At 40.9% G+C, this 27,543-nt stretch overlaps 1 protein-coding gene across 8 annotated transcripts in view; it reads right to left on the bottom strand.

The window, feature by feature from the left end:
* Positions 1-8,151: 8,151 nt before the first annotated feature.
* LOC126162434 (peptidyl-prolyl cis-trans isomerase G-like) overlaps positions 8,152-27,543 on the bottom strand; it is a 333,524-nt gene continuing 314,132 nt past the window's right edge. For all 8 annotated transcript variants that reach the window (XM_049918938.1, XM_049918937.1, XM_049918941.1 and 5 more), the window contains one exon: positions 8,152-8,404. In XM_049918938.1, coding sequence (XP_049774895.1) covers positions 8,174-8,404 — 231 coding nt within the window. In that variant the 3' untranslated portion in view covers positions 8,152-8,173. The remainder of the gene's footprint in view (positions 8,405-27,543) is intronic.

The following is a 27,543-nucleotide window of genomic DNA, read 5'->3' as shown; positions in this document are numbered from 1 at the left end:
TGTGGAGAGATGAAGGGGTGTAGTGGCACCACCAGATGTCACTACGGTAACTGAATAGCTGCCGCAACATTACTGTCAACTGCTGTGGCACCACTAGCCAGATTAGACCACACCAAAATTCAGCATATAAGACAGCCCAGTACTGGTGTGGCTCTACTGGTCACAGGTGGTAATTTGATACAATGTGAAGTGGACTTGCTTAGGAAAACAGATATAAAGTAGCTTGTTTTGTTTCCAAGGATCAGTCACATGGGTGTCAGATGGATAGCTCAAGGTGATGAAGCTGTTCATACATCCGCTCATCAAATTTTACCACCATTAGATAACAGTACAGCACCAGACTGTATTTTCTGTAGCCTTTCTACAGCATTCGATTACTTAAATCATTATAGTTTGTGAGAACAAGGGTGGGTTTTAGAATTAAGGGCATAGATAATGCTGTACTTAATAAAGAGAATGCAGAAACATATGCTACATATTTAACAACTGTAGACAGCAGACATATTTTTGATTTGGGAAATCATTAACAGAATTCTACAAGGTTCAACATTAACTGGTCTGTTGTTTCTCATACATGTGTGTAAATTTCTGTTTAATACACATGAAGCAGAATTAGTTTTGTTTGCAGGAGAGATAGTAATATAATTAAGCACAACAGATACACAGGAAAAAGGAAACTGTAAATAATGTGTGTAAAATGAATGAAATTCCTAGAAACCAATGGAGGTATGTGAAATTTCCTGGTGTACAGAGTTCAGTGCAAAATTAAATGGGTACGGGTGTCCTCTGTTGAGAGAGAAAGATAGGCAAGCTGTGAGTCCAGCAGGTGCTGAGATCTAATGGCCAAAACAAGTAAGGGTCTGATTTCAACTTCAATGCTTGGTGGTCAAGGAAGATGGGTATGTACATAAACCAGCTGTTCTCTAATGGTTGTTATTCTCAATGGGCAGTTGTTCAGAAGTCTTAAATATGGATGCAGACACAGATCCTGAACTTGAAAACATTTTATAAGGTGAGATTTACAATCACAATTTTGCAGGAAAATACAAACTTCCTGGATCAGATATGGTGGCCAAGTGGTTCTAGGCGCTCAGTCCGGAACCGCGCGACTGCAATGGTCGAGGGTTCGAATCCTGCCTCGGGCATGGATGTGTGTGATGTCCTTAGGTTAGTTAGGTTTAAGTAGTTCTAAGTTCTATGGGATTGATGACCACAGATGTTAAGTCCCATAGTCTCAGAGCCATTTTTTTGGATCAGATATGGCAGATAATGAGTACAACTGAGCTTTACTGGGGCTACCAATAAATAATTTTTTGATTACTTAAGTTCCTAAAAATTTAACCACCAGGTGTGAAGGACAATGAAGTCATAAATGACAACTGTGGTGCACGAAACAAGTCACTTTGTTGTAAGATTATGGATGTGGGTCATGAATAGTTACAAGAATTGAAAAAGCTAACCATAAAGACTCACCGAGTCGAAGTTCTTTTAAAAAAAGGTGATATAAATTTTTGGATCCTGGAGAGCACTAAATGTTAATTTCAGCACAAAATTTTTATCCCAGAAACTGGCAACAGTTACTGAAGTTTCAAAAGAATTTCCTGTCATTAGAAGGCAAAAGACCAACTCCAAAACAGTTGATCCCTAGAAATGCTACATTATAAATGTAGTCAAAGATACAAACACCAGCAGAATCAACAATACTAATTTATAAGCAAAACAGTCACTGAACACAATACTGGATATTTGTCTGTATCTGTCATGTTCACACCTCTAGTATGAGCCTTGAGGAGGAATTCACTACTCCCTATGCTCTGATGTAGCCATCAACTAAGAAGTAATATGGGCTTTTGAAAATGACTGCAGTATCAAACACAGTTTATGTGATAAATAATATTTGTGTGAACAATGACTGATACACTTTGCAGTCAAAGAATACTGGCTTTTGAAGGACTGGGCAGAGGCCACAGTCACTGGGGAAACAGACAGGTTGTGTTTACAAAACAGCTCCCTTGATGGCCAAGATACAGCACATAACATGCACGAGCCTTACAGAATTATTGTGCTTCATACCACCAATCTACATAAATCTGTGTTGCAAAGAAGAGGCCAGAGTAATAACCACAGTCAAAAGCAAAGCCAGTTAGCAGAATGAGATGGAAAACAGCATATGGGTTTTGATACATAAGTGTAGCTGCTTCAGAGGTGTAAAGTTTCTTATTGTTGCTCTATGCTTGAGCAAATATAAAAGAACTCTGAACTTACTTACTTTGAATCATCCTATAGCAGTTCAGAATACAGAAGTTAGACGAGGTAAATGCAGTCCCTATTAAAGAGCCATTGCACCTCGACTGAGCAGTACACATTCAGTGCATTTCAGTCTTTGGTATAAACAGCTGATGTCGGTTGTGTGGGGGAAGGAGACCAGACAGCGAGGTCATCGGTCTCATCGGATTAAGGGAGGACAGGGAAGGAAGTCGGCCGTGCCCTTTCACAGGAATCATCCTGGCATTTGCCTGGAGCGATTTAGGGAAATCGCGGAAAATCTAAATCAGGATGGCCGGACGCAGGATTGAACCGTTGTCCTCCCGAATGCGAGTCCAGTGTGCTAGCCACTGTGCCACCTCGCTTGGTAACAGCTGATGTGTAGGAAAGTGAAACCTGGATAACACATCAAATTAAGTGCAGCTAAACAGAGTGTCACTCACTCAACTTTGCAATTAATTTTCTTAAAACATGATAAAGTGCACTTACCTATCTTGGCTTCTGGGTGCCACAGTTATCTACATTTTTTGTTTTACAAATGGCCTCTCTCTCATTTATAAAATCTGCATATTTACTTCTGTACACCAGAGGTTGTAACAACAGTGATAAATTTAATGCACTAACCAGGATTAGTGACCAAGGAATAATCTTAAAAACTTTTGGGTGTACATACTGATGAAAATTTAAATTTAAATAGCACTTTTAGACCTTCTTAAACAACTCAGGGAAGGAAGTCGGCCGTGCCCTTTCACAGGAACCATCCCGGCATTTTCCTGGAGCGATTTAGGGAAATCACGGAAAACCTAAATCAGGATGGCCGGACGCAGTATTGAACCGCTGTCCTCCCGAATGCTTTTGACGCTCATGTCATTTCTGTCTAAGAGGGAAAGAAATTAGGAAGTTAATATACACTCCTGGAAATTGAAATAAGAACACCGTGAATTCATTGTCCCAGGAAGGGGAAACTTTATTGACATATTCCTGGGGTCAGATACATCACATGATCACACTGACAGAACCACAGGCACATAGACACAGGCAACAGAGCATGCACAATGTCGGCACTAGTACAGTGTATATCCACCTTTCGCAGCAATGCAGGCTGCTATTCTCCCATGGAGACGATCGTAGAGATGCTGGATGTAGTCCTGTGGAACGGCTTGCCATGCCATTTCCACCTGGCGCCTCAGTTGGACCAGCGTTCGTGCTGGACGTGCAGACCGTGTGAGACGACGCTTCATCCAGTCCCAAACATGCTCAAGGGGGGACAGATCCGGAGATCTTGCTGGCCAGGGTAGTTGACTTACACCTTCTAGAGCACGTTGGGTGGCACGGGATACATGTGGACGTGCATTGTCCTGTTGGAACAGCAAGTTCCCTTGCCGGTCTAGGAATGGTAGAACGATGGGTTCGATGACGGTTTGGATGTACCGTGCACTATTCAGTGTCCCCTCGACGATCACCAGTGGTGTACGGCCAGTGTAGGAGATCACTCCCCACACCATGATGCCGGGTGTTGGCCCTGTGTGCCTCGGTCGTATGCAGTCCTGATTGTGGCACTCACCTGCACGGTGCCAAACACGCATACGACCATCATTGGCACCAAGGCAGAAGCGACTCTCATCGCTGAAGACGACACGTCTCCATTCGTCCCTCCATTCACGCCTGTCGCGACACCACTGGAGGCGGGCTGCACGATGTTGGGGCGTGAGCGGAAGACGGCCTAACGGTGTGCGGGACCGTAGCCCAGCTTCATGGAGACGGTTGCGAATGGTCCTCGCCAATACCCCAGGAACAACAGTGTCCCTAATTTGCTGGGAAGTGGCGGTGCGGTCCCCTAAGGCACTGCGTAGGATCCTACGGTCTTGGAGTGCATCCGTGCGTCGCTGCGGTCCGGTCCCAGATCGACGGGCACGTGCACCTTCCGCCGACCACTGGCGACAACATCGATGTACTGTGGAGACCTCACGCCCCACGTGTTGAGCAATTCGGCAGTACGTCCACCCGGCCTCCCGCATGCCCACTATACGCCCTCGCTCAAAGTCCGTCAACTGCACATACGGTTCACGTCCACGCTGTCGCGGCATGCTACCAGTGTTAAAGACTGCGATGGAGCTCCGTATGCCATGGCAAACTGGCTGACACTGACGGCGGCAGTGCACAAATGCTGCGCAGCTAGCGCCATTCGACGGCCAACACCGCGGTTCCTGGTGTGTCCGCTGTGCCGTGCGTGTGATCATTGCTTGTACAGCCCTCTCGCAGTGTCCGGAGCAAGTATGGTGGGTCTGACACACCGGTGTCAATGTGTTCTTTTTTCCATTTCCAGGAGTGTACTTTTCTTAGTTTCATTCAAGAACGCCATTTAAGATGAACTTTGAGGGGTTGAAGAGGGTGTTTTAAGGAACAAATCGTGTCCAGACACATCATCCAGGGACACTACAGAGCGCTGAAGTTACAGGCATCGGCACCTGCCTCTAGCCCACCTCTTAGGCAGCAAAAATGACTTTTTACACTGAGGGACCATATGCAGGACATCAACACAATGTCATTTATTATTCAGTGATTACAACTGCCATGACTGCCAGTGGAGAAGATGGAGCTAACTGCTGTGTAGAAAGGCCTTATCTGTTATTAATGCAATGCTCTGCTGCCTCGATGGATGATGGGTTTGGCCACAGGTTTCTACATAAAATTAATTTTTCTTCTGAAACCCTTTAAAATATCCAACGTTTTTTTGTACACTGAAGATGGAAACCTATGCCCAAAAGTGTCCTCCACAAACGCAACAGAGCATCGTATTCATTGGGGACAATGTGTGTCTATGCAGCAGTCAGCTCCATATTCGTTACCGGTGATGGTAGCAATCAGTCATGATCACTGAAAAACAAACAACATTCCGAGATGTTCTGCCTGTGGTTCATCAGCATACAAACTCACATTTGCTGCTGAAGGGGTGGCCCGGTGGCAGGTGCTGGTGCCTATAACTTACTTAGGCACTCTATAAGATCGCTGGATGGCGTTTCTGGATGCCTGTCCCTATCCTCGATTTGTTCCACAAACCCTCAAAGTTTGTCGCAACATTTCTGGGACGCACCGTATAATTATATACTGGAATAGCTGATGTACAAGAAATAAAGTTTCCATTGCCCCAAAATGTGTCATAAAAATAATGTGTGGTGCTCACCAACACAGATAACAGTTTAAGGAGATAGGTATTATAAATATAACATCACAACACATATTTCCTTTCATGAAATTAGTGTCCATAAAATATGACCTTTTTAGCTCCCAATTACAACTGATTTCAGCTCAGAAAGGGATGAATAGTGCTGCAACAAAAATCTTTGATCACTTCCCCAATTATTTTAAATGTTTGACTGATGGCAAAGCTAAATTTGAAAATGAGCTAAAAATAGTTTCTTCAACACAATTCCTCTTATTCCACGGATGTGCCTGTAACCTACAGCTTATTTAGTTAAAAACTTTTACGTAATGAACTTATTTCTATTATTACACCAAATACTCTTTTCTGTTACGTCAACTCATTGGTATATGGTAAGCATATAGCCATATTTAAACTCTAGTTAACAACCAGTAGAATGACTCATTCCAGATCACAACGATATATTGTGCAAGTGACCTATAGAAATGCAACTAACTAACTAGCAAGATTATAACTGATAATATACTGTTTGCCACTTCTCTGCATGCTGATGCAGTAAACGAAACTAATACACAAATGTGTAACTGAAGTGTGTGTTCTTAATCCCTTGGAAATGCCATGTGGCTAGGGCCTCCTGTCGCGTAGACAGTTCGCCTGGTGCAAGTTTTTCGAGTTGACGCCACTTCGGCGACTTGTGTGTCAGGAAAACTTAAATGTATAGCACTCTTTTCGCTGTGCCTGTCGGTGACTCAAGGTCTCTTGTAAATGGCAAGTAGCAGTCTATCCTTGTTTCCTTTGCTTAAAGTTAGTTGTTAGCAGGAGAAACGATGTGGCACTTGTTATCAGTTATTATATAACTTCAGATGTTATGTACCAGGCCATACATATAGTACTATCAAGTTTCACAGAACAAAGCTGTGCAGTGGTAATATACTACACATGTAATTGAAAATAGCTGAGTGTAGAGTCCAGTACCAAAATACTTTTTAACCTTCCAACATACATAAATGTATTTTTCCTTAAAGATCATGTAATAATTATTACTTAGTTTCTTGTCCAGCATGTGGAACATCTTAATGATGATTTTGTAACCGAGCTAATGGTTTTGAAGATAATGTAAGCAGCAGCTACACCTTTCTTTTTATTTTAAGCCACAATTAAAATTGTGTGTGATACATCTACACATAGCTGTCTCCAAAAGTGAGAAGTTACAATTTTCCATCAAGTGTCTGCTAAATCATTCCACCGCTTAGGCACATATATTAAAGGCACAAGGGAAAGCTGGAAAGCTAAGTGCAAAAATGACTTCTCAGTTCCTCACATCACATTTTCCTCTTCGCTAATCACAATGTGCTGCACTTAATGCCCATAAACCTCATAAAGAATTTCATCATAATTAAAGGGTTTCCATGTTGCTTCTTCTCCTTGGATAACAACAAAGTCAAGTGCAAATTCCAACCATGACAATAATCAAGCCCAAGATAAGTACTAGGGCACAGTGACATACAGCCATTAACACCAGCAAATAATGAAAAAATTTTCCTATTTATAAACTGTTGTTCCCAGTCCACCATGAGTTAACACACAGTGTCACACCTACAATAAACTTTTCCATCCCTCATGTGTTTCATTTGATTTAGGAGATACTTGATGAAAAATTTCTCACTTTTGGATACAGATGTGTATAGATACATCACGCATAGTTTCAACTGTTGTTTTTAAAAAAATTAAGTACAACTGTTGTTTTTAAAAAAATTAAGTACAACTGTTGTTTTTAAAAAAATTAAGTACAACTGTTGTTTTTAAAAAAATTAAGTACAACTGGTGCTGACAAATTCCTCCACACTGAATTACAAACCGAAAAGCCTAGTGATTCAATGTTTTGATCTCCAGTCAACAGGGAAGGAAATCAGTGTTTTTTTTTCCATGTCATATACAATAAAATTGTAAAGTGGGTAATTACAGAAAATGCAACATATACAAAAATAATTCCCAGAACTATTTGTATAATAAATAAATAACATATAAGAAGTATTCTTATTATTATTGATGTAAAAGATACACATCAAGATATAAATATTTGGTACAAAAAATTTACATTACACTCCACAGTGAAGTTTACAACTTAATAAACACAAAATCTTACAGCAACATGTTTGGTTGTAAATAATATCCTTAATATTCTCACCCATGTAGCTAAGCGACATACACATTAAAAACTTACACTCATGTTAAAGAACTTCAAAACAGACAATTTTGGTAGTTTGAGATGCTTCATATATTCTCTTCACACAGTGCAATAAATCAGAAATAACTGACGCTATACATAAATTCACTAAATTCCCTCCAAAATATTAAACACAATAAATACTTTTGCTCTCAGGTAAACACAGTCATGCTCTCAGATAAACACAGTCACACTTTGCAGATCATTTGTTCATTGTATTTTTTTCTGTTCTTTTATAAAATGTAGCATGCACAATTATTTCACTTATCAAAATATTTGTGGCAAGTTCTTTTAAAATGCTTTGCAAACATACATTTTCTGCTAGCTTAGATTAAAAACAGTGACAATATATTTTTTCTATTACTTACACATTATTTACAGATAAAATAATGATCCACTATTTACATAAGTAACTCTCCCCCCCCCCCTCCCCCCGACACACACACACACACACACACACACACACACACACACTCTTGGTGACATACATACATACATACATATGGATGGCAGTGTTGTCAGTTCACTTGCCTTTTTTCCCACACTGTGTTCATATAATCTTGTGGCAAACAGAAGTCACTCACTTTTGTAGTCCAAGTAACATGAGGAAAGGGTGGGAATACAAATTTCTCTGATGAAAGTTCTAAATTTTTAAGAACCACTGAACAAGGCTTGATCTGACTTGTAATAGGTCCTAACAAAGCACTGTCTTCTTTGCAGCAAATTCTGTCTTGCGAGGAACATTTTACCTGCAGAAGAAATAAAGCCAATTGTTAATTAATAACTTGGCTGTGCAATCTGAGTACTAAATTGTCACTGATTCTAGGTCTTAGTATTTTGACTTGTATCTGTAACTATCCACATACAAAAGGAGACACTTAAGAAAAAAATTCAGGCTAACAAAAGGCACAATAAATATTAATTCCCTTCCATTACCTGATAACAATCAGAGCTACAAACAAAAATAAAATTAAAGCAACTTTTTGTTAAATCCCCAATACCGACATTATATGGAATGTTGCACACAGTTATAGAAGAAAAATGAATTGTCATCCACAAAGTTGGCATTGTGGTTCAAGTTAACATAATTATTTATTTAGCACTTTAAAAAAATACCAGATGGAGCTGTTGAAATGGTGGTGTTGGATTGGAACCCTCAAGGAGTTAGAAAAAAAAATGGTCATCCAAAACAGACCTGGAAAAGGACGATCGTGAGAGAAGCTGCAGAACATGGGTAAACCTGGAGTGAAGTGAAGTGAAGAGACTTGCTAGAAATCGTACCAGGTGGAAGAATTACATCACGGCCCTATGTACCAGAGGGAACAACAGGAACTAAGTCAAGTAAGTCACTTAAAAAAATAATTACAATAAATGCATATACATATTTGCTAAAGTCACGTTGTAATGGAAGCAACAAACATAAATTTAATACTAATTACTCCAGTGTGTATCAACAGTTTATATTTCTGGCAAAAGAGTTGAAGAGGGAAGGAAGAGGGGTGAAGTAAAAGGACTGTTGTGATTACAAAAAGGGGCGGAGTTTGGGTAAACAGGCAGAGTTCGGGATCAGAAAATAAAAGATAAAGAACTCTAAAAGGGAATGAAGAAAGGGAGCTGAGGTTGAGGTAATTAAGGAAAATAATTAACATAAATTAAGGCCAGGTGGGTAGCGAAACCAAGGACATGTTGTCACATCAGTTCCCACCTGTGGAGTTCCAAGAAACTGTTGTCTGGGTGAAGAATCCAGATGGTGCACATGATGAAATTAGCACTGAGGTCATGACTGTAATGTTGTAGAGCATGCTCTGTAACAGGATATTGTGTTTTGCAAGCATACTCCCCCTCAATATAATTTTTCTGGGCTTGTGACCGCATTGTCAATATGTAAAACTGATGACAAAAACAAAAGCTCACTTGCAATAGTGACCGAAATGTTGGTAGTTTTACATATTGACAATATGGTCAGAAACTAAGAAAAAATTTTAACTGATAACTTGGTGGTAATCATACCAATGTCGAATGCCAAAAAATGTTTACATAACAGCTGGTACAAGAGGCACAGATGGCGGCAGGAGGGTACATAGAGCAAGTCTTACAACAGGGGTGGTCACAGAGTTGGGAGTCATAGGGTAAGGGAGAAGGATGGTGTATACTGGTAATATACAATATCTTGCTGTAGAGCAAGACAGTTGGTACCTTGCTGCCTGTTTCACCATAAGTGCCATCTTGATTCTTCCCTCACACACCTGTGTCTCAGAACTCTAAAAGTGTGAACTGACATTACAACATGTCCTCGGTTCTCGCCACCCACCTGGCCACAATTTTCTTTAATTATTTTCTTTAAGTTCCTCCAGTCTCAGAAACAATTTCTTTCTTTATTATCTTTTAGTTTTCTATATCTCTTATTTTCTGCCCTGTCTACTGTCCCCCTAACCCTCATCACAGCCATATATAACACACTTAGCTTTCCACTCTTCTTAAGTAGTGCAGATGTTTTGTCAGTGATTTCTGTCTTGCTTATCACCATATCTTCCACCTTTAAGCTCTCAGGTTGTCAAATCTCATCCAGTGCAGTCCCCAACAACCAGTCTTTCCTTCTCATCTCTTCCTGTAAGTCTCCTCTGACCCGGGTTTCTGGGTGAGCTAGCTAAAGTCAAGCATCAGCTGTCACGGTTAAGAATTAGTACAATTTCCAATGCCAAATAACCTCCATCTTAAAACTCCCAACTCAACACAATTTTACAAGACTTGGAAAATTAAAGAGTGTGGGAGACACATGTAGTGGCCCTTATAGGAGTGATAAAGAATTCATTTACTAAACTAATTCAGACCTTGTTTGAATTGGATGCTGTGGACATAGGGGCTAGAGAGGGTGTTACACAGTTACGTAAAGATGTGGTTTGAAACACTCACCAGTGACCAGTTGGTAATGTTAGCGACCGTCCTTACCTTAACCACGGACTTTAACAGGTAACTGCACAGCAATTACAGTCACTGACATGACATCAGCAGATCACTACATCCTTCCAGTGTTCCATGAAGTTTGTCTTATGTTCCACATTTTCTTGCCCAATGTGACATTAGGGACAATACTGTCCACAGAAAGTAACTTCCCCTGGACCTCCTGTATTTCATAACCCCAGCATCTAGCACTAGCAAAGTGAAATATCACTAAAGCAGCTATTTAACAACTGTTAAATCCTGGTGTCCTGTGACCATCAAAGAGCACATGGTCTTTCTGCATCCACTGAGTGTCTAAAAAGGGCAGCGCACACATAATATGCGTTGATTACCAGGCACAGAACACCTGGACAGTGCTTGACAGATTTCCAGTTCCTGATGTTAAAGACTTTTCCCACTCGTTGGCTGGTGCTTCCATATTTAGTGTTATTGAATGTGAAAAGGCATACCTACAGATTCAAATGGCACCAGATGACATCTCTAAAATCACTGTCATCACTCCTTTCAGAATATCTGAATTCCTGTTCATGCCATTTGGTTAGAAAATGCCACCCAAACTTGGCAGTGTCTCATCAATAGGGACCTAGTCATCTTCCATTCTGCTTCCCATACTTAGATGATATACCAATTTTTCTCCTCTTCACCTGAACAGCATGGCAAGCATTTGCACTCACTTTTCAATGTGGTGGAGAAATTCATTTTCGTAATAAACCAGGACAAATTCCAGCTACACAGGCAGGAGGTTGCATTCTTGGGCCACTCGGTGATGCGGGATGGGATCGAGAATGTACGTAACTCATCAAGCAGACACCACATGTAACAAAATTTCATGAACTTCAGAGATTTCCTGCAACAATACACTTTTACAAGTGTCACAGTCCACAATTGGAGCAGTCCTATAACGAACAGTAGATGGTCAACAACCACCTCTCTGATTCATTTTGTGAAAAGTCATTGGGTCACAACAAATGTAGTCAGGTTACGACCGGGGGATTTTTGGCTCTGTGCAAAGCTATTAAACATTTCCATGAGGAAGCTGAGAGATACCTGCTAAATTCACTGACCACTGGTACACGCAATACACAACCCAGTAAGAACTGCTATTCTCGCCACTTCCATCATCTGGATGATGTTGGGCAACTCCCTATGGACATATGCCATGTTAATAGTGCTGACAACATGGATCCTGACTTTCTGTCTCAGATTAACATTGAGTGCTGCAGTAGACTTCAGTCAAATGGAGAAGGAACAAAAGAAGGATCTACAGGTAACAATGCTCTTGATGGACAGCAACACCAGGTTAACTATGGAACCAGTACAGATTTCTGGCATGGACTTGCACCTATGGTGTGATACTTCACATTCCAAAGTACGTCTACTGGGCTCATCAGAGTTCCACAGAGCTATTTTTGACAACTTACAGAAATTGTCACACCCTGCCATCTGCACAACCTTGCTGAGGTCTGACATTAAAGCCAACTGTAGGAAGTGGACCCATACTTGCATCAACTGCCAGCCCAGCATTGTCAGACATCACACTTCCCTGCAACATGAAAAATACAAAATTCCTAAAGGAAGACTGTGGCATATACACCTGAATCTAGAAGAACCACTGCCACAGTCAAATGGTTTCTATTATATACAATCAGCCATATGCAGGGTGATATGTTGGGTGGAAGCAGGTCCACTTGTGGACTTGCATCCAAAACTACTGCACCTGCCTTCCTACAGATGAGGATCACATGTTTCAGCTGCCCCACATCAATAACCACTGACCTGGGCAGACAGTTTGAGTCCCCCATCTGTTCACGGAGTTAAGTAACTTGTGCAGTGTCCAATGGTTTCAAACTACAGCATACCACTCTCAAACTAATGACACCACCCAACGTTGGCACAACACCCTTAAGGCTGCTGTTATGTGCCACTCCACGCATTGGACAGAAGCTTTGCCATGGTTATTGCTGGGTGTTCATACTGCTTGCAAAGAATATTTGCAGTTGTCATTAGCAGAAATTTTGTTTAGTGAATGGGGGTGGGTAGAGGACAACGACCAGCAAAGGTCAATGTTGTATTGGAAATCAGAGACTAGGGAACAAAATTTGTGTTTTTATATCTATGATTTAAGTTGTTTCTTCAGTACATCCACAGTATCCAACTTAAGCCCAACATATTTTTTGTGTCTGATATTACTGCTAATGCAGTCATTTAATTTTGCTGCAACAGTACACAAGTGTTATTGCGTCTACTTGTTTGCACAGAATTTCGCTCAGCTGCTTTCCCATATGGTAAAATCTGTCACCTTGAAATGCAGGCAAAGAAGTTTCTGCACTATATACGACCTGACTGGGTGTCATATATCTCAACAATTTTCCAAGCCACAGAAGCCATTGCATTGAGACTTAAGGCACTGAGACTAAATGATCAAACTTGTTTACCATATTCAATCTTTTCTATCCACGGATACCTCAAACAATCTCATACACATACCAACAAAGTTTGTCAGTTTAACTCCACTTTTGAAGCAGATGTTATTCGTATCATGAAGTATTTCGAAACTAGTGGGAATGGCTATGCATGCAGACAAAGCATTTGTTGCACTGTCTTCAGCAATTTGTATAAGGAAGGAAAAGATAACTAGATGCTGGTCAAGCATACAGTTGAAATTGAGACAAATGTACCCATGGAAATCTGCCGAAGGAAATATATATTATCTTCTACTTGGTCCTCTAAAGACAGCTTACTAAAATAACACAATGTGCAAATGCATATGAGAGCTATTTGGAAAGCGAGGTCTGGAAACCACTGCGAAAATAAAAAAAATATTTTATTTGCTTCAGTTAGTTACACCTTCCAGCTATTTCTCTACATAACTGCCTCTATGACTTAGACATTTGCCACAGCATTGTACCAACTTTCTGATAGCCTTTTCATAGAAGCCTGTGCTTTCTGTCAATTCTCTATGCTGGTCTACAGTTCATTACCTGTGCCAAAATGTTGTCTTCAGTGTCAGCATTTCATGTGAGCAGAATTCAGGGGAGCCAATTACAGATTGTATTGTAGGTGATCAAACACCTCCATCAAAAATGTTGCAGAAGCGTCTTCATTGCCCCTGCGCAGTGCACCCAAGAACTGACATGAAAGAAACACGTGACAGTTTTGTTGTATGGGCTGCATGAGATCAGGCAAAATCTCTCCCCAGGCCCTCCTACCTGGCAGGAGAAACTATTTTCTCAGCATCTTTATGGGCTCACTCTGAGCTCAGAATTGAAGAGAGTGATGTGACGTGATCGATGGGTATATTAGAGACACTGCCCAACATATCTGTGCAAAGCTTCATTGGATTTTCACTATAATTTCAATTTCATGCCCAGTCAGACCTTGCTTTCCAAATAGCTCTCATACATTAATTGTGGAAGAACCAGATAGCTTTGATATTTTTTAATTTTATTGCACTCTCACTTGTAGGTTGTGCATAGAATACTAATTTTCTTCTTATCCTTGCCCTGCATAATATATGGCTGAGAATGACACAACATCTATACTATTTTGGTAATTACCAGTGCTGTTCTACTTTTAACTTTGACCATAGTTTCCATTCTTGTGCTCACTCATGATACAGTTAGATATATTGTAATGAAACTCATTTTCGTTAAAGAATGGTGAAACATAAACACAAATAATGTCAGCAATCTTGTTGAATTCAAATTCAATCAAAACTTCTCCAAAGCACATCAAACACACACTGAGTTTGACAAAGACATCTACAGAGCCATACACAGTCAAATTTTGACAAATATAGTATGAAGTTTGAAAAACTGTTTGATCACATATGATGGCCTTCACATTTTGAATAGCTACTAGAATAGAATATGCACTGACTGGTAGTCACTGAAGAAATATAGTTTTTATAAAATCATTTAATGACAAGAACGTGTACCTCTCTGAGCATAGTAGATTACTTTTTGTCTCCTAAGTCTCCTTTGGTTACCAATCTTTTAACTTTGCATGGCTCTGATTCTTCAAACTCTGAGACAAGGGACATTTTTAAGCCTGTACACAGGGAAGCTGACAATGGTTTGGGCATGAAGTCTAAAATTAGCTCAGCAACTTTGTTATCTAGTTATCTCAAAACATTATGCATTTAATGACTTCATTCTTATACACGGTTTATAGAAAATCCCATTATAAACTTCTAGGACTTGTAGAGTGGAGGGAGTACACAATATTTTGAATAGGAACCCATGTTTCGAAACATACTGTTTCTATTCTAACCACATTTTCAATTAAAGGGAATGAATTAGGCATGACACAGCACAGTTATTAGGGAAAAATTCAAAAGGAAACATAACAAAACTTCCATTTATCACTTAAGCACATTTATTTGTATTAACACTTAAACATTATGTGCCTGCATTATTGCAAACAAAAAAGAACCCAGCATACTCTACATACAGGATGGTACTGATGCATTAGAACTGTTGCTCAATGTGGCAACTGCCAACATTGTTACAGACACTGTATCTGTGAAGCATGTTCTGGTACACTCTCCATCAGACCTGGCATCTCTTCAATTTCTAGCATAGCAGCCAGAATGTGTGTCAGCAGATCTTCCTCTGTCTCCACAGGAGACTCTTAAGTTAAACTTTGCATACGATCCCACAAGAAGTAGTCCATATGAGTTAAATTCAGTGACTGCAGCAGCCACCTCAGCCTATCCATCTTATACTATACTGTGCCTGAATCACATGTGAGAAGTGAGGTGGTGCACCATCATGCTGAAACCACATTTCCTGATGGACTTTCAGTGGCAGTACACATCATCTTGTCTACCCTACTCCATTCCAGGGCAAGCAGCTCAGCCATTTCTTTTTACCTCGGTAGATGTGGATGTTTTACAAATCTGAACTGAAATCATCATAGAATGAAAATGTTATATTTCTGGACATGGGTTCATTGACTAATTGATTTATTAATTGAGACGGGTTATGGGACCAAACGGCGAGGTCATCAGTGCTGTGATTCCAAAGTTAGTCTGAGAAGAAAGAGGGTCTGCTAAAAGTGTATGGATCCAGTCAGAGGAGTCACATTATAACATAATAAATATTAAACACAAACAGTAAAAGGCACAAAAGGTGAGACCAAATCCAAAAACTGGAAAAAAGGGGTGGTCATGGGGTCACAGACCAAGAAGACTGGAAAAGAGGTCCCAACCAAATCCAACCTGCCCCTGCTCCAAGAATAAAGTAGGATCTTACACCTGGAAATAAAAACCACTTTCAGGGATGAAACTGAGGACCAGTTCAACAGTCTGTGAATCATATGTTAATACAGTAAAACTTCGTTAACACGAATCGTAAGGGACCGAAAAATCAGGAATTCGTGTTAAAAAAATTCGTGTTAAGTGAAAAACACAGATTTTAATAAGTATACATGTACAGCAGTACACTAATGTGTAATACACTACACTATCACTCACATTATTGTAGACTTATAACACTATAAAGTGATTGTAAACTCCAAGTACTCACAAATTATGCACGTTACTTTCTTGGAAAGAATTCGGTCATGGTTCGCTGACATTCGTGGAAACAATAATATTTTGTAATTTCACAACCAATTGTAATGATAGCATACATAAACCCAGCAGTGATGTCGGATGTCGAAACGAACCGTTCTAAACAGTCCAACGCTGTAAAAATCTCCTGACAGGTAGGTGGTATGGTATCTGTATTATCTTCCTCTTCACTTTCTTCTGATGGCCCCTCTTCACATTCTTCTGATGGCCCCTCTTCACATTCTTCTGATGGCCCCTCTTCACATTCTTCTGATGGCCCCTCTTCACATTCTTCTGATGGCCCCTCTTCACATTCTTCTGATGGCCCCTCTTCACATTCTTCTGATGGCCCCTCTTCACATTCTTCTGATGGCCCCTCTTCACATTCTTCTGATGGCCCCTCTTCACATTCTTCTGATGGCCCCTCTTCACATTCTTCTGATGGCCCCTCTTCACATTCTTCTGATGGCCCCTCTTCACATTCTTCTGATGGCCCCTCTTCACATTCTTCTGATGGCCCCTCTTCACATTCTTCTGATGGCCCCTCTTCACATTCTTCTGATGGCCCCTCTTCACATTCTTCTGATGGCCCCTCTTCACATTCTTCTGATGGCCCCTCTTCACATTCTTCTGATGGCCCCTCTTCACATTCTTCTGATGGCCCCTCTTCACATTCTTCTGATGGCCCCTCTTCACATTCTTCTGATGGCCCCTCTTGCACCTCGTTCACAGCTTTTGGCACACCCGATTCCACACAAGCACATACAGCAACATTGCCATCTACACTAATGAATTCTTCGAAACTAATCCCAGGGTTCGCAACGTCCTGCAGAACTGTCCATTCATCAGGTGAAGTGGCATTTTCTAACTCGTGGACATCTTCAGTGTTGCTATGTCTCCAAGCTCTGTTAAAGCACTTCCCTATATGATGTGGCGATACTGTGTTCCAGGCTGCTGTGATGGCTTTTATTGCGTCACGTAGATTCCAATTTGGGGTTGCACTATTGTTTTCAGCATCACATACTGCATCTCTTACAAGTCACTAACGATAAGCTCTCTTTATCAGAGAGATTATGCCTTAGTCCAAAGGCTGAAGGCAGCTTGTGGTGTTGAGTGGAAAAAACTGAACCTTTATGTTGGATAGGTTCAGATCATGAACGTTGTGGGCAGTAAATCTGTCCAATGTAAGAAGAACATGTCTATTTTGAGCAACCATTTGACTGTTGAAACGAAGAAGCCACTTGCGAAATGATGTGCCATCGATCCAAGCTTTCTTGTGGTGAGAGTAGATGCAAGGTAAAGTGTCCATATTTATGTTTTTAAAACAACATGGTTTCTCAGATTTACTGATAACCCAGGGACGAAACTTCTCACTGCCGTCAGCATTACAGCACAGTACAACAGTCACATGTTGTTTGCTTCGTGCTCCACTGTGACACTTATCTTTTATCTACAGGGTGTGATTTGGAAAAAGATTGTAGAAAAATCCAGTTTCATCCATGTTAAACACATCACACGAGGATTGAACCATTCTAGAAGCAACATCTTGATGTCTTCATACTTGGCGGTACGAAGTCGTTTAGATGTGTTTCCAGAACCTGATGCTGCATCATTAATAATTTTTCTCGATTCTTAACAATTGTAGATAAAGTAGTAGGTATTCCAAACTGCTCTGAAATTGCTGTTTTCTTGGTACCCTGGTCCACTTCATCTAGAATCTTTAGCTTTAACTGTACATTTGGAGCTGCCTGTTTCCTCTTTGCCATTTTTGTGTGCCATGGTACCAGTTGTAACTGTAGTTTTTATTCAGTATTCCAACTCAATACGGCTACAACTAACAGAACACCTGTCAAATCTGGCACTGAGTACATTCCTAAATGCTGCTGCATACATTATTGAATGTCTTACAATGTACAGCATACACTGATTGTTGAGGTGATAATCGCAGCTACTGACCTACAATACGTTAAAAACGAGTCAACAATAAGTATAATTAGCTTTGTATCTACATTTCCTACACATTTCAGAAAAAAAAAAAATTACGCTTTAGTATACTCTAAGGTCGGAAGTTTGTGTTTCAGTGAAATTTAACTACGCTAGGAACTGAAACAGAGTTTGTAATTCGCCTTAACCGAAATTCATGTTAATCAATAAAACATACCATAAGAACTAATGTATTCCTGGCGGGACCAATATTTTTTCTGCATTAATCGTGAGTTCATCTTTTGCAAGTTCACGCTAACAAGGTTCTACCGTATTAAATTTAAGTAATCAGGAAGGTGATACTTAGCACAAAGGGCCAAAAGATGACATTCCACCAATATGTGGGATACCGTCAGTCTGGTTCCACAACCACACTGTGGGGAGTGGGTTGTTACGCAAGAGGAAACAATGGGTGAACCTGGTATGACGAATGTGTAGACAGCATAAAACAGTGGACACCTTCCAAGAGGAGCAGAAGGAAGAGCGCAAAACTGCAGCAGACTCCTTGATTGTGCAAAGTTTATTACTGAGAGGAGTAGCGCACCAGATATCATTCCATTTTTGAGCAAAGAGAGATTTGACGTAGATCTGCATATCCACAGCTGGAATCATTAAAGGAAATGGGGGTATCTGCTTCTCTAGCCAAACGGTCAGCCAGTTCATTCCCTGGGATGCCCACATGACTTAGGACCCACAGAAAGACAATGGAACAGCCAGCATGGCCAAAGGCAAAGAGGTCATGGCTAGCAGAAACCAAAGGGTGACAAGAGTAACATCAGTCGATAGCCTGCAGGCTGCTCATTGAGTCTGAACAAATTAAAACACTATAGAGGGAGACCTGAGAATCAAAACAGAGGGCTCTGTGAATTGCTAAAAGCTCCGCTGTGAACACACTACATGATCCCAGCAGTAAATGGTGTTCTAAGACAGTAGGAGACGTGAAAGCATATCTCACCTTATCAATTGTTTAGAACCATAAGTGTAAAAGATGGTGGCACCCAGGAACTATGCAAGGATGGCACATACAAGACACTGGAAAACCATAAGAGTGACAGAGATCTTAGGATGCTGGAATAGATTGGTCCTAATCCATGGTCTAGGCACCATCCAAGGGGGGAGGGGGGGGTATGGGAGGAAAGACATGGGGTGCATTCCAGTGAGTGGAGATGAAGATCACAACAGAGGGAAATGAGACGCATGCCAACCGGAAATCCCACCTGTGGGCAGGTGTCAGGAGGGAGACATCCCTCATTGGCAAAGAGCAGGGTACATGGGGTGATCAGGGAATTGGCAAATGGTAATTGCGTAAGAAACCAGCAGTTGGCTCCGTCGTATGTGTAGAGGGGGAATCCCTGGTTCTGTGAGGAAACTATCAATGGGACTAGTGCAAAAGGCACCAATAGCCAGACACATCCCACAATGGTGAACAGGGTCAAGCAGTTTCAAAGTGGAAGGAGCTGCTGAGCCATAAATCTGACTACACAATCTAGTCAGGTCAAGACCATAGCATGGTAAAGATGAATAGTGGAATGGCCTGGACCCCAAGAAGTGTGCGCCAAGAGGCAGACAGCACATGTAGTCTTTAGGTAGCAAATGTGGAGCAGCCATGTCAGTTTGTTATAAAAAACAAGGCCCAAGAAACAGGTGGCACCTAAACGCCAAAAAAGGATGAAGAATATGCAGAAGGAATAAAACTGCGACCAATACAGGAAACCAGGAGGATAGCCAGGTCGACATAAATCAGAACACTAAGATGCCAAGAGAGGGAAATGAGGGGGCAACGGGGAAGGAGCAAGGAGAGGAGGGAGGACAGGGTGATAGAAATGCAGCCAGAGAAGGAAGCATTTGGAACCATGAGCCCCTTGGGGGGGGGGGGGGGGGGCATGGGTCCATATTCAAAATTATGTACCACTCCCCTCTACAAGTAGTAGAAGGGAGAGGTCAATGGACAAGTGCCTAATATGGGTGGAAGAAAGCATCTGCAAGGGAGGAGACTGGGCCAGAGTAGCAAAAGAGGTGCGATGGAGAGGCTTGTGTTTCAAGCAGACCTCACATGCAGCGGAGAGTGTTATACATAAAAAGGATTAACTTGTAACCTTAATGCAGGATAACGAAAGGATAATTCAAATGGTAGACACTCTACTTATCAGAACAACAACTGGAGGTAGTGGAAGACAAACAAAAACACGTAAACCAATACAAGGTAATACCAAAATGTTGCAACACTAGTAAAAGAAAAGACGGTGCACCTGTCAACAGAGAATCTACATGTTACTGATTATCATGTACAATAACTCTTTGAATGCTGAAACAGAACAGAGGATCTGGTCACATTTGGGCTCCAAATACTGACAGTGTAACAGTCACTAGCAGGAAAAATTCAGAGTTATGACGGTTATGAAAACAAACTGGTAACCATTATTTGCAGAGTCTGTACTTGTTTCAGAGCGTACTGATTGACCAACGCACAAATTTGTTGATATCAAGTAATGCGCTATTTCAAGAAAATAAAGTTTGAAAGCCAATTGACAGTCATAGTGCAAATAATTAGAGGTTTTTCTAGACTCAACTACTTTAAATAAACAACAATATAAGGAAACCGATAGATTGCAACTGATCATAAAGATAACACATCGAGCTGCAGACAGGCACAACAAAAGTCTGTTATAAATTACAGCTTTCAGTCAGAGCCTCTTCAGTAAAGAAAACACATATACATTTGCACAAGCATGCACACTACATGTACACACGACTGCTATCTCTGGCCACTCTAGCCAGACTACTACTGCATAACTGTTTAAATTCCCAGATGAGCTTTCCCAATGCTGCACCTGGCAGTCTCCTCAAGCTTCCGCTTCCATCAAGTTTTTCCATAACCTGTGAGACAGTGCTCTTCCCCCCCCCCCCCCCCCCCCCCCTCCCCCACCTGTAGTCTGTTATCCCTCCCCCTTACCCGTACCATTACAGATTGTTATTTACGTGACTCACATTCCAGTCAGAGATGCTGGTGGTAGCGGTCAGGTGTGCACGAGGTGTGCTTGCTACAATGTGTAACAGTTTAAAAAAAACTGCCTGTCTCCAACTCAGTGGATCATCTTTACAGTGCATAGCAATCTATTCTTTTCCTAATATTGTTGGTATTCTAGTCTGGAGTTTCAATTGTTTGATTTTGTCCAACAACTGTTTCAAATTATTTATATTATTTATCTGACCACTTTATTTACATGGGCTGATGAAAAATGGCACACTTAGTAACTTTAATCAGTTCCATACAGTGCAAACAAAAAGGCAACATCTGCTGCACTTATCTGTCATAACACAGTTTCCACTTGTATGTTAAAAACTTGCCTGTGCCCTTTTCTGAGAGACTGTCAATCACAAATTATTTTGCAAAACTACAATAGTAGCTAATGATTATCTGTTATATTCATGTCAGTCCATAGGTATAACATCCTACTTTCAATTTACTGTCTCACAGTCTTCACAACTCTACCTACGTGCAAACGGTGTTTTCACATATTCTGGTTTGTTCTGTCAAGTGCAGGTCACAGGGTGAGAGGGGTGAGAGGGGTGAGAGGGGTGAGAGGGGTGAGAGGGGGCAGAGGGGGCAGAGGGGGCAGAGGGGGCAGAGGGGGCAGAGGGGGCAGAGGGGGCAGAGGGGGCAGAGGGGGGAGAGGGGGGAGAGGGGGGAGAGGGGGGAGAGGGGGGAGAGGGGGGAGAGGGGGGAGAGGGGGGAGAGGGGGGAGAGGGGGGAGAGGGGGGAGAGGGGGGAGAGGGGGGAGAGGGGGGAGAGGGGGGAGAGGGGGGAGAGGGGGGAGAGGGGGGAGAGGGGGGAGAGGGGGGAGAGGGGGGAGAGGGGGGAGAGGGGGGAGAGGGGGGAGAGGGGGGAGAGGGGGGAGAGGGGGGAGAGGGGGGAGAGGGGGGAGAGGGGGGAGAGGGGGGAGAGGGGGGAGAGGGGGGAGAGGGGGGTAGAGGGGGAGGGGGTAGAGGGGGAGGGGGTAGAGGGGGAGGGGGTAGAGGGGGAGGGGGTAGAGGGGGGAGAAACCAACTGCTAATGCCGAACTAGAGCACAGCTGGTAGCTGTTGCGTGAACACTTGGACACTACGAAACAAGAATACGGTAGGCAACAATCCTGACTGCTACGTCAGCCCCCTAGGGAGATGGGGAATGTCATCCAAAGATGTTGTAGGAAAGAGCACTCAACATCTGGGACATGTTCTTCATTCAAGCAGCGAAACTGCTTTAGGAGGTTGTACTTGCGCGTGGGGCTGAGGCTGGTTTTGCGGCACAAGTGTAGGCAGCTCTTCTAGGAATATGTATGCAAGTTTAACTCTGTTGATCAAGAACATAGTAGCTTTATGATTTAATATTATACCCAGAACACATGCTTCTCTTTGACATGTGGGCCTGCATATAGATGCTGTAGAAATGATTTGACACTGTCTGTATGTAACATGACAAGCGAGCATCTTTGCAAGTCATGATACACACTGGTAGCAGTTACTTCCGTAAAATATCTGGGAGTATGCATACGGAACGATTTGAAGTGGAATGATCATATAAAATTAATTGTTGGTAAGGCGGATGCCAGGTTGAGATTCATTGGGTGAGTCCTCAGAAAATGTAGTCCATCAACAAAGGAGGGGGCTTACAAAACATTCGTTCGACCTATACTTGAGTATTGGTCATAAGTGTGGGATCTGTACCAGGTCAGGTTGACGGCGGAGACGGAGAAGATCCAAAGAAGAGCGGTGCGTTTCGTCACAGGGTTATTTGGTAAGCACGTTACTGTTACGGAGATGTTTAGTAAACTCAAGTGGCAGACTCTGCAAGAGACGCTCTGCATCGCGGTGTAGCTTGCTGGCCAGGTTTCGAGAGGGTGCGTTTCTGGATGAGGTATCGAATATATTGCTTCCTCCTATTTATATCTCCCGAGGAGATCATGAATGTAAAATCAGAGAGATTCGAGCAAATCCGGAGACTTTCCGGCAGTCGTTCTTCCCGCGAACCATACTCCACTGGAACAGGAAAGGGAGGTAATAACAGTGGCACATAAAGTGCCCTCCACCACACACCGTTGGGTGGCTTGCGGAGTATAAATGTAGATGTAGATGTAGGTGTCATTCCATGTCTCAACACTTGATGAGGTGAATGCGAGCAATATGTTCCATCCGGTGATAAATGAAGTCTGGCTGGCCATGATCAGGTAGCTGTACATGGCTCAGTTTGATGAATTCCCAACCAATCAAAGTGCTCTAGTTAATTATTAGATATTTTTAATGGCCGCCTGATCCCAGCATAAGAGTTGTATAATCACTCAAGGGAAGACTACACTATGTAGTGCAGAAATACTCAGATCATGCAATATTAGTTGGAAGCGACATTAATCTACTTAGTATAGACCGGGACATCTATGGATTGACTGCAGGTGGAACAGACAAACAGCCTTATGAAGTAATTTAAACACATTTTCTGTACAAAGCCTTGAACACATCGTTCAACAGCTTAAACACTGGAAATATTTCAGACCTTGTAGTGCAAACAGGCATGGCCATATCAGCAGTGTTAGTATAGAGACATTGATTAGTGATCATGTTGTCACCACAGTGACAGCTGTCACTCTAGTTAATAAAGCTATGAAGATGGCTATGAGAGTATTTATGGTAGAAAAAGCAGATAAGCATTTTTAGCATTACACATAGGCAACGAATGGACATCATTTAGTTCCAATATGGTTGATGTGGAAGAATAATGGGAAAAGTTTACAGTGACTATATGCCAAGTAAGTGGATTACATATGGAAAAGACCCATTATGGTTTGATAATCGAATTCAGAAAACGCTGAGGAAACAGAGATTGTTGCATTCTCAATTCAAAATATAATGCATAAATGTTGACAGGCAAAAGTTAGAAGAAATTTGGGCATCCATAAGAAGGTGAATGCACGAAGGATACTACAACTTCCAACATCATATCTTAGCGAAAGATCTTGCCGAGAACTTGAGAAATTTCTGGTCATATGTAAAATCACAAAGTGGGTCAAAGGCTTCTATCCAGTCACTCATTGACCAGTCTGTGGTGGCAATAGAAGACAACAAAAGGAAAGCTAAAGTTTTAAATTTTATGTTTACAAAATCTGTCAAGTGGGAGGATTGTACAAATGTACAGTCATTTGACTGTTGCACATGCTCCCAAATGGAGGACATAGAAAGAGGCAGAAGAAACTGAAAGAGTAGAAAACATGTAAGTCACCATGTACAGATGGAATCTCAATTCTGTTTTACAGGGAGTACTCTACAGCACTCTAACTTAGCTCACATGTATCACAAATCTCTCAGCCAGTGCAAAGTTCCATGCAATTGGAAAAAGTGCAGATGACTCCTGTATGTAAGAAAGGTAAAAGAAAAGACCCGCAAAATTACAAACCAATATCCTTAGCATTAGTTTGCTGCAGAGTTCTTTAACACGTTCTTAGTTCAAATATAACAAATTTCCTGAAGACAGAAAAGCTTCTTACATTAGATTAGATTTACTTTCATTCCAACTGATCCATAGTGAGGAGTTCTTCCAGGATGTAGAACATGTCAGAAAAACAATAATACATGACAAATATTTACAACTGAAAGAAATAAGCTAATGTACCTTCCACAGGTCCCAAGTGGAATGATCGTCATTTTTTTTTTTAATGAACACAATGTGAAAGAATCATTTTACAAACACTAATGCACTGAATTTAAAATAAAAGAAGTTTTTTTTTTATTTATAAGATAATAAACATGTAATAGAACTACTATAATACTTATTTACAATGAACACATTACTGCACTGAAATGGTGCACCAGTTAGATTGTACTTACACACACACACACACACACACACACACGCACGCACCTACGCACAAATCAGTTGGTTCTACTGAGAAATTCATCAATGGAGTAGAAGGAGTTGGCCACCAACAAATCCTTTAGGCTTCTCTTAAACTGAATTTCATCGGTTGTTGAGCTTTTTATGGCTGCTGGCAAGTTATTGAAAATGTGTGTTCCTGAATAATGCACACCTTTTTGTACAAGACTAAGTGACTTTAAATCCTAGTGCAGATTATTCTTATTTCTAATATTGATTCCATGAATTGAGCTGTGGGTTTGCAAAAGTGATATATTTTTAATGACAAATTTCATTAACGAATAAATATATTGGGAAGCAGTATTTAGTTTCCCTAGTTCCCTAAATAGGCTTCTGCAGGATGTTCTTGAGTTCACACCACAAATAACTCTTACTGCACACTTTTGTACCCAGAAAACTTTAGCTTGGCTTGATGAATTACTCCAAAAAATAATCCCAAATGACTTTATGGAATGAAAGTAAGCATAGTACACAAGCTTTTTCAGTTTTATATCCCCTATGTCTAACAATTCGCATTACAAATATAAATTTGTTAAGACGCTTCAGCAGTTCTGTGGTGTACTCCTCCCAGTTGAATTTATTATCATGCTGTAACCCCAAGAATTTAACACTGTCCACTTCTTCTATCTGCTTGTCATCGTATGTTAGGCATATACTCATGGGACACCCCTTACAAGTTCTGAACTGCATGTAGTGTGTTTTTTCAAAGTTTAGTGACAAAGAATTGGCTCGGAACCAGAGATTACTGTCCACAAACATTTTATCAGCCGATCTTTCTAAGACTACACTTGATTTGCTATTTATTGCAATGTTTGTATCATCGGCAAACAAAACAAACTTGGCATCTGGTAATGTAACTGATGAAAGGTCATTGATATACACGAGAAAAAGTAAGGGCCCCAAAATGGAACCTTGTGGGATCCCATATGTAATTAGTTCCCAGTTGGATGATGCCTGATAGCTTGATACATGTCTCTTTCCTAATAACACCCTTTGTTTCCTGCCAGAGATATAAGATTTGAACCATTTTGCAGCATTTACTGTTACACTATAATATTATAATTTATTTAAAAGGATATTGTGATTTACACAGTCAAATGCCTTTGACAGATCATAAAATATACCAGTTGCCTGCAATTTTTTGTCTAATGAATTGAGCAGATTTTCACTGTAAGTGTAGATAGCTTTCTCAATATCAGAACCCTTTACAAATCCGAACTGCGACTTTGGCAGTATGTTATTTGAGATAAGATGGTTATAAAGCCAATTGTACATTACTTTTTCTAAAATTCTTGAGAATGCTGGCAAAAGTGAAATTGGATGGAAATTTGATGCTATTTCTTTATCTCCCTTCTTAAACAGTGGCTTAACTTCAGCATATTTCTACCATTCAGGAGATATTCCACTGATAAGCAACTGGTTACACAGATAGCTTAATATGTTACTTAGCTCAGAATCACATTCTGTAATTAACATTGTTTATATTTCATCATACCCATTATATGTTTTTGATTTTAAAGATTTTATGATGGACATTATTTCTGCTGGGGTAGTTAGGGTCAAATTCATATTATGGAAGTTACTTGAAATGTCTGGTCTGAGGTATTCCATAGCAGCATCTACAGAACCTGACAACCTCCTCTTTTCAGTAACAGTTATAAAATGTTTGTTAAAAAGTTGCAACACTACACACATCTGTCACCAATGTATCATTTACCCTTAATGCTATTTGTCCCTCTTCATGTCTGGTTCTACCTGTCTCCTCCTTCACTGTTCCCATATTGTCTTTATTTTGTTATCTGATATGACTATCTTTTCCTTGTAATATATTTGCTTTGAAGTCCGTATTATAGTCTTTAATATTTTGCAGTATTTCTTGTAATTTGCTATAGCATCAACATCGGAACTGTTTTGGATTGACAGATAGTTTTCTTTTTGTTTTACAAGATACCCCTATTCCTTGAGTAATCCATGGCTTCTTTGTAAACTTTGCTCTAACCTTGGTAAGTTTTTGGGGGAAAACAGTGTTCAAATAAGGTAAGCACTTTATTAGCAAAAGTGTTATATTTTTCATTCATGCCATGAGCACTGTAAACATCAGTCCAGTGAATGTCTCCGAGGAGTGTCCTAAAATAATCAATTTTTGGCTTATTGATTACCCTCTGAGCTCAGATTTAACAGATTTTATATCCTGTTCAGTATTAACATTTAACAGTAGGAACTGTATCTTATGGTCTGAGAGGCCATTGACTATTAGTTTTGTAATATAATTTTGTTCATTGGTTTTTTTCTAGAAAGATATTATGAATGGCTGTATGTGAGCAATTGGCTACCCTAGTGGGGAACTTTACAGTGGGAATTAAGTTGAATGATAGTGTTACCAACTCAAATAAGTTCTTCTTGGGGGAGTCTTTAAAGAAATCTTCATTGAAATTACCAGCAACCACTATTTCTTTGTTTTTGGTTGTTAAATGGTCCAGTGCAGC

The sequence above is a fragment of the Schistocerca cancellata genome, chromosome 2 (genome assembly GCF_023864275.1).
Source record: "Schistocerca cancellata isolate TAMUIC-IGC-003103 chromosome 2, iqSchCanc2.1, whole genome shotgun sequence".
In the NCBI taxonomy this organism is placed as follows: domain Eukaryota; kingdom Metazoa; phylum Arthropoda; class Insecta; order Orthoptera; family Acrididae; genus Schistocerca; species Schistocerca cancellata.
The sequence above is the reverse complement of the archived record's forward strand: the minus strand, read 5'-3'. Positions and strand labels throughout refer to the sequence as shown.